The sequence below is a fragment of the Taeniopygia guttata genome, chromosome 27 (assembly GCF_048771995.1).
Source record: "Taeniopygia guttata chromosome 27, bTaeGut7.mat, whole genome shotgun sequence".
Classification (NCBI taxonomy): Eukaryota; Metazoa; Chordata; class Aves; order Passeriformes; family Estrildidae; genus Taeniopygia; species Taeniopygia guttata.
The window spans coordinates 3,434,086-3,454,892 of record NC_133052.1 but is presented as its reverse complement, the minus strand read 5'-3'; the positions used below and the strand labels follow the sequence as shown (position 1 = coordinate 3,454,892).

Below are 20,807 nucleotides of genomic sequence, written 5' to 3'. Positions count from 1 at the left end.
ACTTGCCCAAGTGAAACCCTGGAGGATGGGCAAGAAGGACAGGGGATGGGCAGGGAGGACAGAGGATAGAGGACAAGGGACAGGCAGCATCCCCATTCCCAATCCTCTTCCCACAGACACTGTGTCAGGTTCAAACTGTGATGATGTCCCGCTGTAGAGAAGTAAAATCAGAAATTGCTTCACTTGTTGTTAAATAGACTTTAATTATCTTTGTGTGGGAAGGGGTTAAAGGAGAATAAAATTTCTCCCGAGGATGAGCAGCCAGGAGGAGCGGCCTGGCTCTCCCTGGCTCTCCCCGGAGGCCACGGCCCTGGCTGGGCTGTCTGAGTGGGAGATGCTCGGGACACCCACGGTCCCCATGGGCATGCAGGTCCCTAAAGGCACAAGTGTCACTTTGTCCCCTCCCTGCGTGGCTCTACCACCCAGAGCAGCCTAGTTGTGCAAAACCCCCATGTAAAAAAATACCAGTTTTCAGTATACTAAAAAACTAGAGCTTTGATCAACGTCAGTTCTTCACACCCTTGATTGGAATTCTGGGATGACACCCTGAAGAGCCGCAGGGTTCCACTGCAAGGGGATATTGGCACCAGGAGGGTGACAGGGAACAGCACCCGGTTAGTGTGAAGGGGGATGGATTTTTCCAGCCCCTTTCTTTAGCCCTGGGTGGGCAGAAGGTCCCTCCAGGGGCAGGAGCACCCACCCCACACTGTCCCTGTTCCCAGGGCAGGATGGGCTCTCAGGCAGGGGGCTCTGCTCTCTCCCTCCTGCCATCCCCACTGCGAGGGTAGTGTCGAGGTAAGTGCCAGGCTACAGGCTGGGCTCTGCGCTGGCCTCCAGCTGCCGCTGGTACCGCTGCCGCCGCTCGCAGCGTGGGCACGCCGGGGCCCGGGCGTGGCAGTCCCGGTGGAAGACAGTTTTGCATTCACTGCACCTGGGAAAAGAAGGAAAAAATGAAACTCACTGTGTTGGTAACGTCAGGACAAAGACTAAACTTCCCCACTGAACAGGGGACACTTCCCTGTCCTGGTGTGGTTTGAGCAGTCGCTGAGCAGAGCCCCAGCCCCGGCTCAGGAGGAACCTTGGGCGCAGGAGCAGCAGCTGCTCAAGTGGAACATCCACCCCAGCAGCTCCTCACCCACCCCAGCAGCTCCTCACCCACCCCAGCAGCTCCTCACCCACCCCAGCAGCTCCTCACCCACCCCAGCAGCTCCTCACCCACCCCAGCAGTTCCGAGTGCAGCAGCTGGGCCGGAAGGAGCACGGTGGGCGCTGCCAATGCGTGAGAGAGATGGGAGTGAGGTTTGAGCTGAGGTTTGTGCCCTGCTCTGCCAGCACTGAGTGCAGTTCAAGTGACAACACCCCCTACACAACAAATCCTGTGACACCAAACCTCAGACATCCACCCTTGATTCACTGATCTCTTGACACAATCTTGTGACACCAGCCCCTGACACTGATCCCTCATCACCAAACCCTGTGACAGCATCTCTGTTGGGGACCCTCTGCTTTCCATGGCTGGGGTGCAGACCCCTCCCCCGAGAGCAGGGCCCAGCAGAAACATCCCTGCTACAAGGGCTGAGATCAGTTTTTGGGTTGTGATCCCCAACTCCTCAGTGGCAGTAAAATGTGGCTCAGCCACATGCCAGCAGAGCAGCCAGATTTATCTTCGCTGTGCAAATACCTGGTGTACAATCCATGTGTGAACAGCACGAAACACCTTAATTCCCCAAAAGATACGTGGGACAGAGGCAGAAAACACCCGGCAGTGCCAGGAAAAGGACCACAGCAAATCAGCTGGGGCGAAATCCTGCTCTGGAGAGGAGCTGCAAACCCTGACTCGGGACAGGGAAAGGCTTGTGCATGGACAGGCTGGAGCGGCTGCTCTCCATGTGTGAGGGGATTTGGGAAGTTTTACCCAGTGTGGTTCCAAGCGAGAATCGGGATCTCCTGCTTCTAGTTCCCCCTGAGCTCCAGAGCAGGAGAGGGTCCTGCTCTGGCGGGGTGATTGTTTGAGGCGTTGCAGACACATCCTGCAGGAGTGCTGGCCTGACCCGGCGGCCCGGGCCGGGCAGAGGGGCAGGAAGCCACGTTCAGCTCCCCGAGGATGTCGGCTGAGCCGCTTTCCTGCACAGCCTCCTCCGTCAGGGTGAGAAAGAAAGACGTCAACAAACTTCAGAGCTCGGCTCCACGGGACACGAGACCTCCGGCAGGCCGCCAGCCAGCTCAGCCCTGCGTGCCAGCACTTTCCAGAGCCTGGCTGCTCTTTTTCCAGGGAAAATCAGTCCCCTGGGGATGTTGTTGTCCTTGATAATGAGCTCAGTGCAGCGCTGCTCCTCCTCCACGGAAATACTCGTAGCCCTGGAACACGCGGAGCACCCACGGATCCCGGTATCTGTGGCATTTTCTGCAGGTTCTGGGTATTGCTGCTCACTTTAAGGGATTGCCAGGCAAAGTGAGACCACGCAGCCCATGAGACTGTGAAATCTCTCTGCCAGGATTGTGCTCAATGCCAAATAGGCTAAGACAGAACAAGAGGAAACGGCCTCAAGTTGCCTCAGGGGAGGTTTAGGTTGGATATTATGGAAAATTTCTTCACTGAAACAATTCTCCAACTCTGACAGAGGCTGCCCAGGCAAGTGGTGGAGTCACCATCCCTGCAGGGATTTAAAAGACCTGTGGATGTGGTACCTGAGGACATTGGTCAGTGGTGGCCTTGGCAGTCCTGGGGGAACTGGACTCTGTGGTCTTACAAGGCTTTTCTAACATGAATGATTCCACAATTCTGTGGCATAACCAGGGGTATGTGGATCTCTCCACCTACAATGGAGCAGGCTCCTGGGCTGGAAGGGTTTGACTTCTTCAGCAAACCCTGATGGTGGTGGGGATAAGAGCTCCCCTCTAGCACCATCCCCATCCTGATTCCAACTTCTGTCCAGCTGCTGCACCCTGACCCACAGCTGACCCCACTGCAGGACAGGTAACTCTACCTGTGGGGAATGGAAGCTCCGTGGGTAGGGGAAAACTCCAGTGAGAGCCAGTATCACCCCTTTCCTGCTGGGAATATCCTCAGCCTCTCCCAGCACATCCACAGTGCTGCCCCCCATCCACCTCTGCTCTCAGAGCAGCTGTGGCTGCCCTGGAAGTGTCCAAGGCCAGCTTGGACAGGACTTGGAAGGTGTTCCTGCCCATAGCACTGGATGGGCTTTAAGGTCCCTCCAACACACACCATTCCAGCAGTCTGTGAAATCTGTGTCCATGTGTCTGTCCTTCCTTCCACGGCTGTAGAGGGAAGCAGGCCCACTGCTGCTTCCCCTTCCCTCCTGCAGCCCCTACAAGGGGTCAGACTGACCCTGAGTTGGAGAGGCACTGGCCAGGTGAGCAAGACAGGGACATGCAGAACCTTCCTCCTCCTCCTCCTCCCTCCAGCCCCTTGTCTGCCCTGGCACCCAGCACCCAGCAGGGCCTTTCCAGGTTGACAGGAAGGTGCTGGTGGCTCTGCATCTTCATTCTGCAAAGCCACCTCTCTTGGTGACATCTTGGATCTCTGAGCATGGTGTGCTCTTGCCCCAAACAGCCTGGATTTGGTCTGGAGCATCCTGGAGCTGATGGGTTCCATGAGGACGTGGACACGAAGACGTGGGCACTGTGAGGATGAGTCCCACAAGGATAGGGGAAGCACAAGGAAGGACGTGGCTCCCACAAGGACATGGGCACCACGAGGATGTGGCTCCCACAAGAATGTGGGAGATGAAGACAGGGCTCCCATGAGGACATGGGCACCATGAGGATGCAACTCCCACAAGGCTGCAGGCATCATGAGGATGCACAACCACCTCAGAGTCATTTCCAGTTCCCCACGTGCCTTGGAGGTGGGGTCTGTGAACAGAACTCAGGGGTAGGTTGGGGCTCCTGGCGTAAGGCAGCTGCACCCTTGGGTGTCCTGACTGCTGGGACGGGGCAGAGGTGGCTCACTCACCTGGTGGTAGTGTCGAACTCGAAGGGGAAGATGATGTTGCTGCTGTTGCAGATCTGGCAGATGAAGCCGCGCTGGGTGCACAGGTCGCAGCTGTAGACGTGGTGGGATGCGAACTGCAGCAGCGACTGCAGGAAGGTCTCAAAGGTGCCATCAGCGATCTGGGGGGACACAGGGGTCAGTGCTCCTGGAGCCCGGCCCCGGCGGGGTTTGCTGTGTCACACCCATTCTTTGGGCTGCCCCTCAAGGCAGGGCCTGTCCTCCAAAACACCCCCCAGCCTGTCCTCCAAAACACCCCCAGCCTGTCCTCCAAAACACCCCCAGCCTGTCCTCCAAAACACCCCCAGCCTGTCCTCCAAAACAACCCCCAGCCTGTCTTTCAAAACAACTCCCAGCCTGTCCCCCAAAACAACCCCCAGCCTGTCCCCCAAAACACCCCCCAGCCTGTCCTCCAAAACACCCCCCAGCCTGTCCTCCAAAACACCCCCAGTCTGTCCCCCAAAACACCCCCAGCCTGTCCCCCAAAACAACCCCCAATCTGTCCTCCAAAACACCCCCCAGCCCACAAGGCTGTGGTGCAAAGGGACCCCAGACTGCTGAGAGCAGCACCCACAACCTGCCAGGATGGGGCTCCCAGCTGGGGTATCACTGAAAAACCCTGCTGGGAACCTCTTGCTGAAGGAGCAGCACGTGGTATCCCCATGGACACTGGGGTGTTTTCAACTGGGTCAGGGGGCTAGGAGCAATCTGGTCTAGTGGGAGGTGGAACTGGATGGCAGGGGGTGGGTCTGGGTGGTCTTTAAGGTCCCTTCCAACCCAAACCATTCTATGACCATACACAGCTCTCACCTGCCTCAGATCAGCCACGCTGTATTTGTGGGGACACTCCAGGAGGTAATGCCTGTGATCAAGCCTGCAAAGAAGCACAGAGAGGAAGGGGGTAGATGGTCTCCACAACATCTCCAAGAGCTTTGGAGCAAGGAGAAACCTGGATGAAGCAGCCTTTTAAAGTGAATTACTGCAGAGCCCATTTTCACATCCCAAATCCTGCCACTGGAAATCATGTGAAAGCATTTCAAAGGCGGGGGGAAGAAAATAAATATCTCATCTATTTTGCCAGGTGTTTCCTGTCCAGCCAGAAGCTTCTCGGCCAGGAAGGTGTTTCCTGAGTCACAGCTCATTGTGCTGACCCAGCCAACAGATGGATAACTCCTTAGAGCAGATGATACGGAGGGAAAAACCAGCCTGAGCCTTGGCAGAACTGCTTCCTGCTCCCATGGTGAGTGAGGAGGGGAACCAGGAGAACACCGGGTGCCAAGAGAAGGGGAATGTCACCCCGGGAGGGACCTCACCGCTTGCTGAGCTCCTTCAGGGCGCCGCTGCGGCACATGATGAGATAATCCCCCAGGAGCTTCAGCTGCTCCCGGCTGCGCAGGATCTGCCGCATCCTCTCCACGTGCTCGTAGAGACTCTCGTTGACCAGCCTCAGGTCGATCAGCGGCTGGTTTCGGATCTGCGTGAGGAACTTCAGGGCCTGCTTGCACACCTGGAGCACAGAGAGAGGGGACAGGTGGGCACAGACCATGGAGCAGCCCTGGAGCTCGGAGGGAGGTTTGGACAGAGCACTTCCAGCTCAGGGAATGCCCAGATGGAGCCTGAGGAACAGATGCTGGAGCGTTTCCCTGTCCCAGCGTGGAGGCAGCAGGACTCACCCCCCGTTTGGTCAGATCCCAGTTGTGGATGAGGCGGGAGGGGATGACGCTCTCCTCGTCCCGGTGGCAGCTGTCGCAGTAGTAGAGGCCGGAGAAGGAGCAGAGCTTGGGCCTGGCGAAGGAGAAGCCGATCTGCCGGGAGCAGCCTGCGGGAGCAGGGGGTGAGAGGGAACTGCTGCCCACAGCCTCTGCCCACAGCCTCTGCCCACCGCTGCCGGATGGGGGAGAAACTTTTGGCAGCACGGAATTGAGCAATAAAGTTTTGGGAAACGGTAGTAGGGACCACCTAAAGCACCTGTAGGATGTTCAGTGTGAGGCCTCCAGCCCCCTCCTCACAGATTTAAGCCTATGATGGTTCAACAGTTCCTGCTTCACTTTTTCTCCATGAAAAGGAGGCTGAACTATTTGTAAACCCACTTTTATCCATCAAGTGGTTCAATTGTTTGGGGTTTTTTTTTTAGGAAAAGTGAATTCTGGCAATATCCCAGTGATTTAGGGAAGAATCTAAATCCCACTTGCTGTCCCATCACCTCCACCAGTAGCTTGGCACTATTTTACCTTCACTCAGCCCTTTTCTTTTCTGCTGATGTCACAGGGTACCAAAATCTCATCTGCAAGGGATGAGATCAGGATGCATTAACCCAAATCCACCTTTATTATAGCAGTAAGGAACCCGTCTTGGCTTCCCTACCCCCATCCATTGCACTCTGGAATAGCTAGAGCTCATCCCCACAAAATATTAATGGAGATCATGCGTTGCTTCCTGAATTAATAAGAAAAACCTTATTGCTCATTACTCTGAGATGGAAGGGAACACATTGGGTGTCAGACTGGAAGGGGGTGGGGGGGTTGAAAGCAGGGCAGGCAGATCCCTAAAGAAAACCTACACAGAAAAACTGGGAATTTTTGGCTTGTGGCTCCCAGCTGTGGCGGGGTGGAAGATGCAGGACAGAGCCTGGAAGGGAAGGCAGAGACCAATAGACCAGAAAAAAAATTTAAAAGATTAGACAGATTAAAAGAAAAATCCCAACCTGCTGGAGGGTACAAGAAATATAATTGAAACAGGAGAGAAATCTGAAGTTTAATTAACTTAGCAAAGTAAAGAGCAAATTACAGCTCTTGTGAAGGTCAGTGAAGGTGCCACCAAAATCTCCCCGTGTGCCGAGAGGCATCAGGGGAAGGGTAAATTATTGTTTTGCAAAATCAGCCTGTCACACCCATGGCAATCCCTGCTCCCGTGCTGCCTTACTGGAAAAACTGCTCCAGATTGCACTTTCCCCACAGGCTGGCGCCTCAAAATGCCCAGGAAGAGAGTCCTAAGTTTCCTGATCTACCTAAGGTTGCTTCAACCCCAGTTTCCCACTGTCTGTACCAAAAGTATCTTAAATGGGAGCCCAGTAACATCCCAGCAGGACGGGGCTGGGGTGGGATGGGGACTCAGCATGGGGGGCTCGCCCTGTGCCCACAGGACACCAAAAGTGCCCCTGAATGGGCCATGAAGCCCCACCAAGGAGATCTTGTGCTGCTGGGATTCCTGGGAAAACACAGAAGCTGCAGCTGCCCCATCCCTAGGGGTGCCCAAGACCAGCTTGGACAGAGTTTGGAGCACCCTGCGATAGTGGAAGGTGTCCCTGCCCATTGCAGGGGGGGGCACTGGGTGGGCTTTAGGGTCCTTCCAACCCAAACCATTCCATGGTTCTGTACCTGCACAGATGAAGCTCTGCGAGTCCAGGCCCTTCTCCATGGGGATGGCCACCAGGTACTGCAACAAGAAGCCATTTTCCTTCACAATGTTCTTCAGGACCACCTGGGAGTGCCCATCCAAGCTGCCCCCCAGGGTCAGAGCCTCCTCAGCTGTCTCCAGGTAGGACATGAGCACCTCTCGGACCAGCTCCCGCCACGAGGCCGCCTCCTCCGCGTTCTCAGCCTGCAGCTTCAGCACAGCCTTGGAGGTGATCACCTTGAAGAAGGAGGGTCCCCCCAGGCTGGTGTCTGGAAGGATGTCCTGGATGGTTTCTATGCCGTAACTGTTGCTTAAAATTTTGTCATTGTTTCTTATTTTAAAGCACTTCAGAGTTTCTAGAGACAGGGAAAAAATAAACGGGACCCAAGTTTTGTCCACGTCCATGTACAGAACAGCCTCTTTGATCGCATCCAGCTCTGCTTCTGGAGCTGCAGTCCAGTCCAAGCTGTTCCCAGGCACATCACTGTACTGGAGAGCACTGGAATCGCCCTGGACGGGCTGGGCTTCGCCTCCATCCTCGGAACACTCCAGAGTCTCCCAGTCCTCCTCCTCCAGCTGCGGCCGGCACTTGCGCAGGGCCTCACGGATCCTGTCCAGCCAGTCCTCAGCCTCATCCCGGGAAGGGGCTCGGAGGAAGAGCTTTTTCCCCAGGAAAACCAGCTCGAAGCGGCCGTCTGAGTGGGTGAGCGCCAGGGACTCGCAGCGCAGCAGGGAGTAGGTCTCCACGCAGATCTGCTCCTCGTGGTCCAGGAAGAGCCGCAGCTCCAGCGGGGACAGCTCGCAGGAAAACTCCTTCCAAATCCCCATGGCTCCTCGCCGCTCCAGGCTGCCCAGCTTCAGCAGCCCGCGGAAAGGGTTGGAAAGACCTCGGGAAAGAGATGGCCCAGTTTGAGTGAGAAAGGGGAAGCTAGTGGGGAGAGAAAAGCCAAGAGGGGCTCAAAGCAAGCACCCAGAGGCGTGGCAGGGGTGAGAGACAGTGCTGGTACGATGTGAGCTGGGGCAGGAGCTGATGGGACCTTCGTCTCCATCGCTGCCCATCTGCATTTGGGTTTCTGTCCCCTGCATTTGGGTTTTGAGGCTGGGAACAAGTGGGATAAAGGAAAGGTGCTCCACAGGGTGTACAGACTCTCTCCCACTAAAATGCTTCCCACCAGAGCTTCCCTGGGCTCAGCAATGCCTTGGGAAGCTGCTCCACTGCCTTCTGTAGCTCCCACCAGCCAAGGGCTCTCCCCAGACAGCCCATCCCCATCTGGAGCAGCCCCCAGCACGAGGGCAGCAGGAGGTGGCACGTACCCATCTGTCTGCGGTGCACCACGCTGAAGCCCTTCTGCTCCCGCTCTGGGGACATTTTGGGCTTCCCAGTGTCCGAGGGTGGCACTGAGAGCCTCTCCAAGTCCAGAGCACTGATGAGCCCTGGGGCTGGCCCCTCGTTGTCCCCCTCTGGCCCAAAGCCGTTGGTGTCAGCCGTGCTCCTGCTGCTCTCTCCCGGGGAAGGTCTGTAGAAATCATCTTCTGAGATCCAGCTCTTCTGTTAAAAAAGAAAATATTCATCAAACACGCTGTGCCGCTCAAACACACGCATCCACAGCAACCCCTCCTCAGGGGCTGCTCCTGCGTAGCCCAAATCCCAGGCACTGATGTGTGGATTTAATGGAAGGTGTCCCTGCCCATGGCAGGAGGTTGGGAATGAGATGAATTTTAAGGTCCCTTCCTCCCCAAACCATTCCATGGCTGTCTGATTTCCTGCTGGCCATTCCCAGGTGGATGGCTCCCCTGCTCCCTTCAATCTGATCCATGGAACTGTGTCAACAGTTGGAAAATACCAGGATTGTATTCTGGTGGGAAAATGAATTCAAAAATCGATCTGTTATCTCCCTCTAAAATCACTGTGGAAGGAGAGCACATTCCCTGCAGTGACCACGGGTCCATGGAGTTTTACTGATGGGGGTGAAATTCCAGCCCTGCCACGAAAGGGCACAAGCTGGAGCAGCAGCACCAGGAAGAACAGAGATGGGGAGAGGCACAGAGATGTCCAGGGTGAAACAGAAACCTACTGCTCACAAGGGGATGCTACAGGGGCCTGGGCTGTGCAGGGGAAAAATAAGGCAGGGAAAGCAGAAGAAGCCTCTGTCTGCATGTGGCAGGAGGGGATGATGAGATCCATGAGCTGAAAAAAATGTGGCTGTAGCTTCTCCAGGAGCTTTTCTGGTTACAAGAATCCCAGAATCATTAAGGCAGAAAAGCCCTTCGAGTCCCACCTGTGCCAAATCACCACCGTGGTAGCCAGACCAGGGCACTGGGTGCTATGTCCAGGCATTCTTTGGACACCTTCAGGGATGGGGACTCCACCACTCCCCTGAGCACCCTTTCAGTGAAGAAATTCCTCCTGAAAGTAGCAAGGTTCTGGGAAAAGATCCCTGAGCAAACACCAGGAGAAAAAACCAACCCAGCTCAGTGCCCTGGCACAAGGGAATCAGCATTCCTAGACTCTTCCTGGGCTGCATCCCAACAGGAATGTCCTTTCAACTCCCCTCTGCAGCCTCCCAAGTGCCTTTTATTTTGAATAACAACTGAAGTGACAGAAGAGCTGTCACCACCCTTGGGGAGGATCACGGGTGGCAACTCCTGGATTACTCCTGGGGCAGGAATGCAGGTTGCTCCATGAGTCATGGAGAGCAGGGGGAATTTCCTGTTGACACAGTATGTTATACATAGATTAGGTCAAACTGGCTCTGGGCCACGAGGAAGCAGCGGAAATGGGATAAGCGTGAGGGAACTGAGAGGAGCAGAGAGCAAAAGGAGAAATGGTCTGGGGGGTGTGAGGTACATCCTACCCTCAGCAGCACGACAAGGATGGGAACCAGCATGGAAACAATGGGAAGCAGGACGGAACTGTCAGTAATAGACAGAGGACAGGGCTGTTCAAAGAGTTTCTGAAAAGCAAAGGCCAGTGGATGCAGATCAGCTCCTCCCGGTGGCAGCAGGGGAAATCGAGCAACACCCGGGAATGCCATCCCACTCTGGGAACAGATGTGCTGCAGGAGGATTTCCCCACTGGGAAACCAGTTTGTTTCCTGCCCAGTCAACCCTTTTCCCTCCTCTTACATGGACCATAAATGAAGAAAATTCCCCATGAGAAACTTGACTCTGGAACTGTTTTATCACTTGCACACAGACTACAGCCAGATTTGTGCAAGAGCTCACCCCTCTCCAGATAACCCTAACAAACCCAAAACTTCCTGCAGCAGCTGCTCCTGGAGAGGGATGACTGACAGGCCAGGCAGGGTTTCAAAAGCTTTGGTGCCTCTTTCACCAGGGAACACAGACTTTGATCCAGTTTTTCCTGAGGCAGCTGCATGGCCACAGCTCTGTGGGGTGGGAATCATCACTGGTAACCAAATGGGAGCAGCATGGAAGATGGGAGTTTGGAGAAATCTATCCATGGAAGTGTCCAAGGCAAAGTTGGATGGGGCTTGGAGCAACCTGGTCTAGCAGAAGATGTCCCTGCCCATGGCAGGGGGTGGAACTGGATGAACTTTAAGTCCCTTCCAACCCAAGCCATTCTGCGATTCCCTGATCCTAGAAAAGCAGTGCCTACTGGAGCTGTCCCCAGTTTCATTTCCCTTTACCATAGGATACAAACCCGAGGAGATGGGAAGAGAGGGAGCTGTAGCACCTACCGGACACCCCAGCAGGGGAGAGAGCAGGTGCTGGGCCGTGGGGCTGCGGACAGCCTGGCTCCCCTCGCTGCCACTGCTGCTTGCTCTGCCCGGACCGTCCCGAGGGGTCGTGGCTCTGGAGGTGCTGCTGGCATTTCTGTCCCCATGGCTGGGGGGTGTGGGGGTTCCCAGCCCAGCAGAGATGTCCCTGCTGGGGGGAGGCTCCTGCTGCGCTCCGTGCGATGGTGCTGGGTGGGCAGGTGATGCCAGGGGGCCTGGGGGTGGCCGGGGGGAGCAGCCCAGCATGCTGGGGAGCAGCCGTCCCTCTGGGGCATCTGGGCCTGGCCTGGCCTTGCTGAACTCGGACAACACCCTTGAAATGGAAAAGTGATAGGTTTGAAGGCAGCTCAATAACCAAAACCTATAAACCCCCGCCCCATTACTGCAAGTTGTAACCATGTAAAAAAGGTTCAGTGTCACTGCTGGCCTCTGTGGGATGGCAGCACGGTACAGCTGGAAAAACCCAGTGATGCCAACAGAAAAATGTGAGATTTGTGCCCCACAGAGCAACACCAGCCCCATGGCATGGAGCAGGACTCTGCCTGTGAAGGGAGAATTTTCCAATTACACCCATGAATGGGGTTTAGTTTGGTGGATGGAGGGACAGCACTGGATGCCCCCCACAGCCCCAGCCCCATGTACAGCTCCTGGACATGAATCCAGCCTTGGATCATATGCCAAATTCCAACTGTTTTCATTAATGAGCACTTAACAGTGGAGCCTGGCCAGAGGATTGGCTGTTCCCGTGGTCCCACTCCTCTGCCAGCCCCAGAATTAAACCAGCCCAAGATTAAAACTCAAAGGAGCGTCTCCATCACGAGTTTAATCCAATCAAGGCAGGTTCTTCCAGGATCACTGGAAGATGCAAAATCTTGGAAGCAGGGAATGATGCTCATAGATGGGGAAGCACAGTCTGCAGCTGCAACTCTTTCCTGAGGACTGGAAAGAGGCATCATTCCGAGGCTTACCTCCCTCAGAGTCACACTTTAAAGGTGACAGGCAAAATATTTACAGATTACTCAGAGCTTATATAACCCTGGAAATCTTTGTGCTAGATGCTTGGCAGGGATAAATCACAATGATGACAAACCAACAACCTCCTGCTCTGAACGGTTTGCCGAAGTTGCAAATTACAACCCATCCCTGTGACCAAACTCATTTCTTCCCCGCTGTGGAAAGCCCTGGAGCATCCCCCAGTGTACACCAGGAAGATGTGACACTCCTGAAACCAGAGAGCAGCATTTTTCTGACGTTTCTACCCTGGTAAAGAGGACACACACACACTTCAGTGGCTATGAGCTCATCTGCAGTGGCAGCAGGGTCTCAACAAGCCATGTGGAGCGGTTCATGCAAAGAACAAAAGCTCCTTCCAGAAGGGAAAAAGAGCTTGTTAAAGCCAAACAGGGAGAAAGACTTCCTGCCTATAAAGAGAAAATAACAAGAGCCTAGAGAGGGTCAAAAACCCCTTTGGAGAGGAAATGTGGGGAGAGACTCACTCCTGCAGGGACCTGTCCAGCTCCTCGGCGGTGGCCGTGCCCAGGTCGGAGTCGCAGGACAGCGGCTCCTCGCTGCGCTCGGGGCTGCGGGCGCACGGCGCTGGGGGGAGGCTGTCGGAGCCCAGGCTGGACGAGAGCTGGGACGAGCTCGTGGTGTTCAGGCTGAGCGAGGACGACGTGAGCTTGATCTTGCTGCTGGCTTTGCCAATGGGCAGGACAGGGGCTTGGATCTCGATCTCATCCGACCCCGAGGACTGGGAGATGGAGCCCAGCGATGCTTTCCTGCGGGGTTCAGAGGATGTGAGGGGCTCCAGCAGCTCAGACATGGGACACAGACCCGACAGGGACAGCGGGGTGACGGTCCACTCGTTCAGAACTGCTGACTTATAGGAGAGCTCGAAGGTTAAGGATGATAAACCCTGCAGGTAGCAGAGCAGAAACTCGCACTCCTCGGCGTCCAGGAGCACAGCAGGGGCTTGGTAGTACTCGTGCAGCCGGGCCTGGTCCTGCAGCAGCAGCTTCAGGTAACACTCCATGAGGCCGTCGTTGAGCGCCAGCCGCAGCCAGGCCCGGCAGCGCCCCACGTCCGTGTTGATAAACATCAGCTGTTCCAGCTCCGAGACAATATTCCTGGGAAAGGAGGAAAAAGGACAGAACAGGAGTGAGTGGCTCTGTTTTAGTCCATCACAGGGTGCAGGAAGGCCTTCATCAGACACTGCCCAACCTGCTCTGCTTTAGGGAGTTCAGGGGTTGGGATAAAACCGGCTGTGGAAAATCTCTCTCCTTCATGGAAAGTGTGGTTTTCCATGGAGGGAGATGGCTCCTGAATGGCCCAAACTAAATATGTTGGTAAGAACCCCAGGCAGCCCTGTGGTGCTGCTGGCTGACCATCCTCTCTCTGACTGGAGGCATCTTCCATTTGTTGCATTGAATGACACAGAGAATTCCTGCTGTCCTTGTGTATTTGTGGGATTTGTGCTGGCTGGATCATCCTTGGTGACAACCACGTGTCTAAATTCTCACTTCAAACTCAAAAGCAGTCAAAACACAGTGAAAAGCGTTTTGGCAGCCCCAAAAAACCAACCTGACTGGGGTTGAACTCAAATAATGCCAGACTCTGGATTCAGCTCTTCTTCCCTAAAATCCAACAGCGACACCATTCTCCCTGATCCTCCCTGTTCCCAGCTCATCACACACCTCAAAAACCAGAGCAAAGGTTTTGTAAGACTTCTTTCCTAATCTGTCTGTCAAGACAGAAGAAAAAACCTTCAAAGGTCACAAAAATATCCCCCATAGCATGTGAAAGAGTTATTTTAATCCACTCTTTCATAATTCAAGAGTCGGTGATGGAGCTGGATGAGGCTTTCAGAACAATTTGTGTGGGCTGTTATTTACTGTGTGTGAACTAGACTTAGGGAGTGGCTTAGAAAACCCCAGTAAACAGTGATCACTCAGGAGAGACCTCCTTAAAGGCTGGCTGGGACATGGGGAAACAGGGCCAACCAGTCCCAGCAGATCCAGGCCAGGAGAGAGCCCAGATCCCTGTGCTGTTCACAAGCAGCTGCTGCTGGAGACCAATGTGGTCACTGGGGATCCACTGGGCCCAGAAATCCAGCCTGGCACCCAGAAACAAATAAGAAAGGGGCGTGCCTTCAGTTTCAATCCTCAACTTTTTGTGGAAATCAGCACACCCTGAGCAGGGATGTGGGGACTCAGCCCCTCTTGGCACTGCAGGGGCTTCACTGCTACTTCCATCTCCCAGGGTCCTGAGCAGGGACCCCAAAGCCCCTTGAGAGCATGCCTCCCTGCAGCTGAGAGGACTGAGCACACAGATGGGGTAGAGACATATTTGTCCATTGAGCCATGCTCCTCATTCCCTGAATCTGACAGCACCAAAAGAAGGGACAAACCTGAGCACGTGAATCCCTGCCAGCAGCACAAGCCACTCACCGATGCGTGATGCTCTTCAGCAGGCCCCAAAAGACTGGCTGGGGAAGGGGGCCTCGACCCCCTGATTTCTTCCCTTTCCCCCCACTCTCTGCCTTGATGTGCTTTGCCTTCAGCCCGTGCACAAACACAGCTTCCAGGGCACTGCAGAGCGTGTTGGCATTGCTGTCATCACTGGTGACCACGGCATCCGAGCTCACATACTGCTTCTGCAGAGCCTTGATGGCGTTCACCAGTTGCTTCTTGATCAGCTGCAAGACAGGAGGTGCAGGTTTGGATTATAAAAGTGAAAATATCAGGAAGGATTTAATGTAAAAGAGCTCAAAAAACTGAGGCTTATCCACAGTGAAGCACCATGTGACTCCTGCCTCATCCTCACTCTTTGGAGAGGCTGAACTGGTCAAGCTGGGGACTCACACTCCTGTCATCTAGCTTATTTTGTTAAAAAAAAAAAAAATTATGCAATTTTAGCTGATATTTCAGAACTGAGGTTGGCTTTAGAGTGCGTGGTGCTTCCTCTGCAAACAAGAAATGGCTTAAGGGGGAATGAAGCGCTTTCCCCCAGGCACTCTAGGGGGAAACATGAGGAGTAAGTGTGGGTTAGAAAGGAGAAACTCAGAGGAGGGAATGGATCCCCTGAGCTCGTGCAGGTCAGCCCAAGCAGCATGTGACATGTGACACGGGGCCACCAGCAGAAATCAAAGCCATCGACCTCACTGGCTGTGCTGGGTAAACACTCAGGGGACAGCCCCAAAACAGCGGGGTTTGGAAGGACATCAGGGTTCAGCTGCTGCTCTCAGAGAGACTCAGTGGGTTCTGGGATGTGGGAATTTTGCCTTCCAGCAGCTTTACTTCCTCTTCCACCAGTCAAAAGCAGCAAGTTTGGTGAATTTAACAATTTCATGCCAGTGAAGAAGATTTTCCTTAAAGCAACTGAGCCTAGATATGTTGACCTATCATGTTTTAAATCAAGGTTGTGCTTCCCAACAGGCACTTAGATAACAAATTCCTCCTTGAATTCCAACCAAACAATCCATGTTTCAGCACCATGCAGCATTCCCAGCAAATGCTGAATGTTCCCTGAGCAGGGCTCTGCAGATTTTGACTCCAGCCTGGGTTGGCTGCACAAACCCATATTAAATTTCCAGCCTGGGGTATTTTTTTCAGCATCTAAATAAGATTCCCAGCAGCTGTAGCTCAAGGACAACAGCCAGGGGAGTGTGTCCCTTATTTGGGGTGCTGTTTTCCAGCTTTTTCAGCTGCCTCCCAGATCTGCTGCTCCATGGAAGGAGCACTGAGGGCTGAGAAGAATAAAGAGTGCAGATGATTTTATCAGTCACGCATGGATTCATCCATGGGAGGAAAAAAAATACTTGGGTTTAACTGTTGATGTTGGACTTTGGATTCATCCTAATCCCAGCTGGCAGTACCCACATGTCCTACCTGTCCCCAGCAGTGCCTGGAGTTGCACTGGGAGCTGTCTGGGGAGCACTGAGGGCTCTGGCTCACCTGGATGGCTTCCTTGGGGTCCTCGGGGTGGCTGGAATGCATCTCTGCTGCTGCCGCTCCCCGCGCTGCCTTCACATGTCACCTGTGGGACAAGGAGAGCATGGCTGAGCACCCAGGGGTGCCACCCCACTCATCTGCCAGGGGAAGGGCTCCTGGTGCCACCCACAAGGGATGGTTCCTGCCCTGAGGCATTCTGCAGGTGCTCATGGCCAGGACACTGTGGGATCAGAGCTGGGAGTGACTGACATGGAAAGGTACTGGGATTCCAGGGACAATGCCTGAGGACACTTCCCAGGGACCAGGAGAGTTTCAGGCACAATTGAGCATGGCCAAGAGACCAGGGGGGAGGAATGAACCCCTGTTAGGGGCCCTCAGGCAGGTCTGGTCAGCAGTGCCACAGGTACAGCCAGGAACTGCTCCCCTTGTCCCTTTGTCACCTGGAATGCCTAAGCCTGGAAAAGGCACCCAAAATCCAAGTGGGAGTGGCATTAGGTGGCCTGGACAAGGGATGCCACCCCCCAGCAGAGCCTGGGGAAAGGTGGCAGCAGTTCAGCTCTCTGTCACATGCCAGAGGAGTGATGCTGCTCCAAACCCAGCTGGGACAGCACAGACCTGTCTGGGGAGATGGGAAAGAATCATGGAATGCCAGGATGGTTTGAGTTGGAAAGGACCTTAAAGACCACCCAGTTTCACCCCCTGCCATGGCACGGACACCTTCCACTATCCCAGGTTGCTCCAAGCCCTGTCTAACCTGGCCTTAGACACTTTCAGGTATCCAGAGGCAGCCACAGCTTCTCTAGGCACCCTGTACCAGGGCCTCCCCACCCTCACAGGGAGGAATTCCTTCCCAATATCCCATCTAATCCTCCCCTTTGTCAGTGTGACACCATTCCACCTTGTCCTATCAAACTATTCCCTTAAGGTGGAATCACTTGCCATACAAATTGAGAAGAGCTGTTGGCCACAGGGTTGGATCTGCCTCTGGCAGACAACAGGTTTGGAACGGCATTGATGGGTCAGATTTTATTTCTAAGCAAACAAAAAAACCCCAGAGCTTTCTCTGAGCAGAGCTGACAGCATCAAACTTCCCCTCTCCTGCCAGGCTTGGGCAGAACCATGGTCTGCTGAGCAGCTCCTCCATGACCACAGCCAGTCCTGAAGGCAGCACTGTCCAAATCAGGAGGAGTTTAAACACAGAGCGGCCCAAATCTGCATTGGGCCAAACCCAAAGCAGCTCAAGTCTGGAGCACCCCAAATCCAGACATCCCAGGCCTGTCAACAGCCCAGACCCAGAGCATCGTGTGCAGGTACCGCAGCAGCTGGCCCTGCTGAGAGCAGTAGGACAAGAACTCCTTGGGGGCCAAACCCAGGACAGATCCTCAATGTTTCCAGGGTTCACAGATTTCAGAGAAAACGAAACTGCTTTTGCTGTGGCTTGTCATAAGATTTCCTCTCCTTGTGTTGCAACACAGAAATGGCAGAGCACAGGAAAGTTAACCACGGGCTCAGGGGCTGCTGGGGGGTTGGGGAAGTGAGGGGCCCCTGAAGTGGCAGGAGTGGTTGACAAGGACCTCAGGGAGCCACCCCCATCTCTGCCTTCCACCTGGGAGCCTCCAGCTCCTCAGGGCTGGAGAACCTCTGCCCCTTTCCCCACCACCTCCTGCTACACCCTGAGGACATCCCACCCGGACAATGAAGGTGGGAGACCTAAGGATGGGAGAGTCAAGGGTGGGAAATCCAAGAGTGAGAGAAGACCCAGGTGTGGGAGAAAACTCAAGGGTGAGAGACCTGAGGGAGATCTGAGGGTGAGACCCAAGGGTGGGAGACTTGAGGAGGGGCAGAGGGTGGCATTTCTCATGCCCAGGGAAGCAGCACAGGTGTTCCAGCTCCAGGACCACCCTGGAGTCCTGAGTTGGTCACAGGAAAAGGGATGACAGCAGAGGTTTTTCAAAGACTTCATCTGAATTTTTACAAAGACCTTGTCTAAGTTTTACAAAGTGAGAGTTATTCCCTGAAAACACTCTCCTTTGCCAGCATCACCTCTCCCATGAGGAGATGAGAGCCTGCAGGAGATGAGAGCTGAGGAGGACAACCCACCACCTTCATCATGGGACTCTCCACTCCCACGACGACCAGTCCAACCAGTTTATTCCAGCGCCACGAATCCACATGGCACCACTTCTGTGGGACAGCATTTTCCTGAATAACAAGTGCAAGGAAGCAGCTCTGAGGCGGATTTCACCAAACAAAATCTTAGGTGAAACTGGAACAGGGCACTGGGTCTAGGAGGACCTAGAGAACTCTGGAGCACTTCCAGGCAGATCCTGGAAAGCCACGGCTGTTCCTTGTGATCTTGGAAGAGATGGGATCAATGTGCAAACACAGAGACAAGCACAGCTACAGCAGAGAAAACCCACTAGGTTTCCCAGCAGTCACCACCCCAGGGACTCCTGGGTGAAACAGGGAAAAGCAAACAGGTGAGGAACAACCCCAGGCACAGAGTCTGACCTACCCAGAAGAAGAGTCACGGTGCAAGGGCAGAGCTGCTGATTCCCCAAACTCCTGCAAACCAGCCAGATTCTTTGGGAACAGCTGGAAGCAAGGTTCATACCAGCAGAGCAGAGCCTCTGTCCCAGAGCTTGGCTCCTCAGTCTCTCAAGAAGCGACGCTCTGTGAGTTATAAATAAACAGCAGGTCACTGCCTGTGCTCTGGGATGGAAAACAACAGCCCACGATGGCAGCGTGAGGGTGACTCAAGCCCTGGACACAGAGCCAGTCATTTTCCAAGCACGAGTACTGTGCCAGTCACCCTCTGCCCTGGGGACATGGGGGCTCTGATGGCACAGTGGGTCCAAGGGCTGCTGGGGGGACAGCTCCTGCTTTCCACCCAGAGCTGAGCACAAGCTGGGCACAGAGACAGCCCAGGAGCAGGAAAGCCAGTGGCATGGCATGGACATTGGCTGGTTGGAAGATAAAACCCCTGGGAACAGCTCGGCAAGGGCTAGGACATGACAGAGTCCCAGCAGGACCCTCATGGTCTGACTTTGCTGTGCCCAGAGTGATGGAGCAGTGCTGTGATTCCCACAGCAGGAACACAGGCACGGAGTGAGGAATGGCACCATCACACCACCCTCGTCCCTATTTATCACAGCTGACAAACCTGGTGGTGGCTGGAGAAGTGTCACCTCCGATGCACCCGTCCAGCTTCTGCCCTGCAGGGCCCAGAGCAGCCAGGAGAGGAAGAGCAACCACTGAGCTCCCAGCCTGGATGGTGAGACTGTGCTTCCCAAATGCTCCAAACTGCGAATTTCCTTCAGCCTAATACCTGTTCCTGCACCAGGCTACAATTTGCTGGAGCCGCAGGGAGAACTGCAGTTGGTTTTCCGTGGGACTGCAGCCACTGGAGCCACCATGCACGGGCCAAGCAGGTTGTGAAAGCCCCAGCGTGTTGAGGCAAGATGTTCCCAGGTTTCTATTCCCAGTTTTTGCGTTGCTTTGGATTTACAGCGCTGGAGTTTCCCCGTGGATGTTCCTGGTGCCATCCGGCTGGGTGGGTGGGTCGCATCCCCCAGCAGGGGACGGCAGTCGCTGCAAGGAAGGCAGAGAGGAAAGGACCTTTTAATCTCTGCGTTTTAGACAAGAATTAACCAGATCTTGTTTGCAACTGCTCATTTGATGTGATATACTGAGAATGTAACACATGATAAATCAGGGAAAGCTGTAAGAACCCCACAGGTGCTGGGATCTCTGGCTACTGGGAGGAACGGGCCGAGAGATCTGGGGTGTCAGCACTCGTGGGGGGGTGAACTGAGGACCAGACACCAACCCCCAGTGGGGCCCCTTGGAAAGGCACATCTGACCCGCTGTTCCCCCATGGGGGACACGAAGAGGAGGAATGAGAGGCCGAGGCTGCGGGGCCTGGCACGGGCGGCTGCGGGGGCATCGGGACGGCTGGGGAGGGAGGGATCAGGGCCTGCCCAGCCGTGCGGGGCAGGGGGAGCAGCGCTCCTTGGGCTCGCAGGGCCTGCGCCCCCTGCCAGACCCCACGGCCCGCACCGCCCCGCACCGCTCCACACACGCCGTCACTCTGCATCCCCAGCGCCCGGCACTCCGCGGCCCTCATCCCCGCGCAGACTTTGTCAGAACCTCCTGCCAGGCCCCACCGCCCCACCGCCTCACGGCCCCGGTGCCCCCGCGCCGCCCCCGCTCACCGGCTCCGGCCGGGAAACCCGGAAGTGCCGGGAGCACGCACGCCCCGCCCACAGTGATGTCATCACGCAAGGCGGCACCGATCGCTCCAGGCCACGCCCCTCGGGCACCGCGCGGGAACCGGGACACGGCGGGACACGCACATGGACACACATGGACACAGCTGGAAACACACATGGACACGGCTGGACACGGCGGGACACGGCTGGGCACGGCTGGGCACGGCTGGGCACGGCTGGACACACACATGGACACAGCTGGACACGGCTGGACACACACATGGACACGGCTGGACACACACATGGACACGACTGGACACACACATGGACACAGCTGGACACACACATGGACACGGCTGGACACACACATGGACACGGCTGGACACACACATGGACACGGCTGGACATGGCTGGACACGGCTGGACACACACATGGACATGGCTGGACACGGCTGGACACACACATGGACACAGCTGGACACACACATGGACACGGCTGG

The 20,807-nt window shown here is 55.2% G+C and overlaps 1 protein-coding gene across 4 annotated transcripts; it reads right to left on the bottom strand.

Annotated features, from left to right (window-relative positions):
• Positions 1–183: 183 nt before the first annotated feature.
• Positions 184–20,398, bottom strand: PLEKHM1 (pleckstrin homology and RUN domain containing M1). Of its 4 annotated transcripts, XM_030256015.4 has the most exons (14): positions 20,311–20,398; positions 19,260–19,687; positions 18,612–18,769; positions 16,100–16,181; positions 14,594–14,841; positions 12,644–13,273; positions 11,109–11,460; positions 8,722–8,956; positions 7,389–8,294; positions 5,685–5,830; positions 5,325–5,518; positions 4,822–4,885; positions 3,976–4,133; positions 184–931 (listed from the first exon to the last, which is right to left on the bottom strand). In XM_030256015.4, exons 4-14 carry the CDS (start codon positions 16,139–16,141, stop codon positions 808–810), a joined length of 3,099 nt encoding a protein of 1,032 aa, XP_030111875.4. In that variant the 5' UTR covers positions 16,142–16,181; positions 18,612–18,769; positions 19,260–19,687; positions 20,311–20,398; the 3' UTR covers positions 184–807. The 4 variants fall into 4 exon arrangements, with proteins under 4 accessions (XP_030111875.4, XP_041577436.2, XP_072775163.1 ...); XM_041721502.2 differs by lacking the exons at positions 18,612–18,769; positions 20,311–20,398 and having other exon boundaries at positions 665–931; positions 19,260–19,397; XM_072919062.1 differs by lacking the exons at positions 19,260–19,687; positions 20,311–20,398 and having other exon boundaries at positions 665–931; positions 8,722–8,953; positions 18,612–18,750.
• Between the last annotated feature and the right edge of the window lie 409 nt (positions 20,399–20,807).

Coding starts and splice junctions, on each gene's coding strand:
- PLEKHM1 (XM_030256015.4), bottom strand. CDS start 16,141: ATGCATTCCAGCCACCCCGAGGACCCCAAGGAAGCCATCCAG. Junction 13,274..14,593: donor CTGAAGAGCATCACGCATCG/GTGAGTGGCTTG, acceptor CTCCTTTCCCAG/GAATATTGTCTCGGAGCTGG. Junction 4,886..5,324: donor CTGAAGGAGCTCAGCAAGCG/GTGAGGTCCCTC, acceptor GCTTCTTTGCAG/GCTTGATCACAGGCATTACC.